This window comes from Lipotes vexillifer, unplaced genomic scaffold (genome assembly GCF_000442215.2).
Source record: "Lipotes vexillifer unplaced genomic scaffold, Lipotes_vexillifer_v1.1 scaffold238, whole genome shotgun sequence".
NCBI lineage: Eukaryota > Metazoa > Chordata > Mammalia > Artiodactyla > Lipotidae > Lipotes > Lipotes vexillifer.
The window spans coordinates 2177339-2179352 of record NW_006785665.1 but is presented as its reverse complement, the minus strand read 5'-3'; the positions used below and the strand labels follow the sequence as shown (position 1 = coordinate 2179352).

The 2014-nt window shown below is 41.3% G+C and overlaps 1 protein-coding gene across 3 annotated transcripts in view; it reads left to right on the top strand.

The window, feature by feature from the left end:
* Positions 1 to 2014, top strand: part of DAP3 (death associated protein 3) — a 17865-nt gene that overhangs the window by 11905 nt on the left and 3946 nt on the right. For all 3 annotated transcript variants that reach the window (XM_007457928.1, XM_007457930.1, XM_007457929.1), the window contains 3 exons: positions 11 to 169; positions 874 to 933; positions 1423 to 1512. In XM_007457928.1, the coding sequence (XP_007457990.1) occupies positions 11 to 169; positions 874 to 933; positions 1423 to 1512 (309 nt within the window). The remainder of the gene's footprint in view (positions 1 to 10; positions 170 to 873; positions 934 to 1422; positions 1513 to 2014) is intronic.

Sequence of the window (2014 nt, the reverse complement as noted above, 5' to 3'; positions counted from 1 at the left end):
TTCCCTACAGGGCATAATGCGGGTGAGGAATGCCACAGATGCAGTTGGGATTGTGCTCAAAGAGCTAAAGAGGCAAAGTTCTTTGGGTATTTTTCGCCTCCTGGTGGCAGTGGATGGAGTCAATGCTCTCTGGGGAAGGACCACACTGAAAAGAGAAGATAAAAGCCCGGTAGGAGAACTGAGTTTCTCTATTTTGGTTTCTCTGATTTCAGAAACCATCATATACGTAGGCTGAGACATAGCCTTCTAGACCATGCAGTATATTTTCTTGCCTTGGAATATTTGAAATAAGATGTATAGTGAAAATAGTATCAGAAGGAGAAGATGATGCCACATTCCATCATCCACTGAATACCAAGAGCATGACAACAAAAGCTGTGGTTTCTTTGTCAATTTTTTCTTTCTCTTTTCAAAATGATGTTCTCTGGTCTAAGCAGAGATGATCAGAAGCATCAAGGAAGGGGGTGGGTTGGGGTAGTGGGTATTTTCTCCCTTGGTAACTGTTTTTTAATCTCCAGAAGCATGGCAGTTTGAGGAGCAGTGGCCATGTAGCTTATTCCAGAGGTACCTTCAGGTACTATGGTTATGTAGTAGTTGAGGATTTTTTTTTTTCTTTTTTTTTTTTGGCCTCACAGCACAGCTTGTGGGATCTTAGTTCCCTGACCAGGAATTGAACCCAGGCCCTCGACAGTAAGAGTGCAGAGTCCTGACCAATGGACCTCCAGAGATTTCCCAGCTGAGGATTTTCTAGTTGTTGTCAGTGCAGATATCTCAGGGGAGCGTCCAGGCAGAGCAAGTAATGTTCTCTTCTCTCCCTCTTTTCTCCCTTTCTCCTCCCTCTCACCTCTGTCTCACACATTGACCGATGTGCAGATTGCCCCAGAAGAACTAGCATTTATTTACAACCTGAGGAAAATGGTGAAAAATGATTGGGTGAGTGCATATGATACCTAACAGATTTCAGAAAGAAATGTATTTTCGTTTTAAAGATGTTCAACTGCCTCATTGCTAATACCTACCAGTCTCTAATTTTATGGACAGAAAGTTCTTATATCTTATTTAATTCTCATAACTGTACCAAGTTTTAAATCTATATATTTGGTTTCTTATCTTTCCACTTGACTGGAGTACACGTATTCAAAATCATTTTCTTGAAATATTGGCATAATTTCACTTTGCTGCAATTGTTCAAGGTGTTTTTATTTCTTACCAACTTTGGAAAGGATTTTGATAAATTTAAGATCATGTAGCAATTTACTGTCAGAGTCAAATTGAGAATTAATAATCAGTTTAATTGCCATTTAACTGTGCTAGATCACACTGCCATACCACCATATGGCAAAAAAAAAAAAAAAAAACTGCAGATGATTAAAATGCATTTTTCTGTCTTTTTCAAATTCAGCTTTTTCTCCTTTCTTTCAGCAAGGAGGCGCCATTGTGTTGACTGTGAGCCAGACTGGGTCTCTCTTTAAGCCCCGGAAAGCCTATCTGCCCCAGGAGTTGCTGGGAAAGGTCAAATCACTGGAAAATTTGTTTTTACCCTTAGATAGTCATTCTGTCTAAATATACATACATATATCTATATATATATATATATTTTTTTTTTTTGGGGGGGGGGACATAATTTCAGACTTGGAGAAAAATGGTATTCCTCTGTGACTTCAGCTAGATTTCTAAAATGTTAACACTTTACCATGTTTGCTTTACTCTTTCTCTTCGTCTGTTTTTTTTCCCTGGATTATGTGACAGTAACCTGAGATATGATGCCCTCTTTTATCTCTAAATAATGCATATTTCCTAAAATCAAAGATATTCTAGGGCTTCCCTGGTGGCGCAGTGGTTGAGAGTCCGCCTGCTGTTGCAGGGGACATGGGTTCGTGTCCCGGTCCAGGAGGATCCCACATGCCGCAGGGCAGCTGGGCCCGTGAGCCATGGCCGCTGAGCCTGTGCGTCCGGAGCCTGTGCTCCGCAACGGGAGAGGCCACAGCAGTGAGAGGCCCGCGTACCGCAAAAA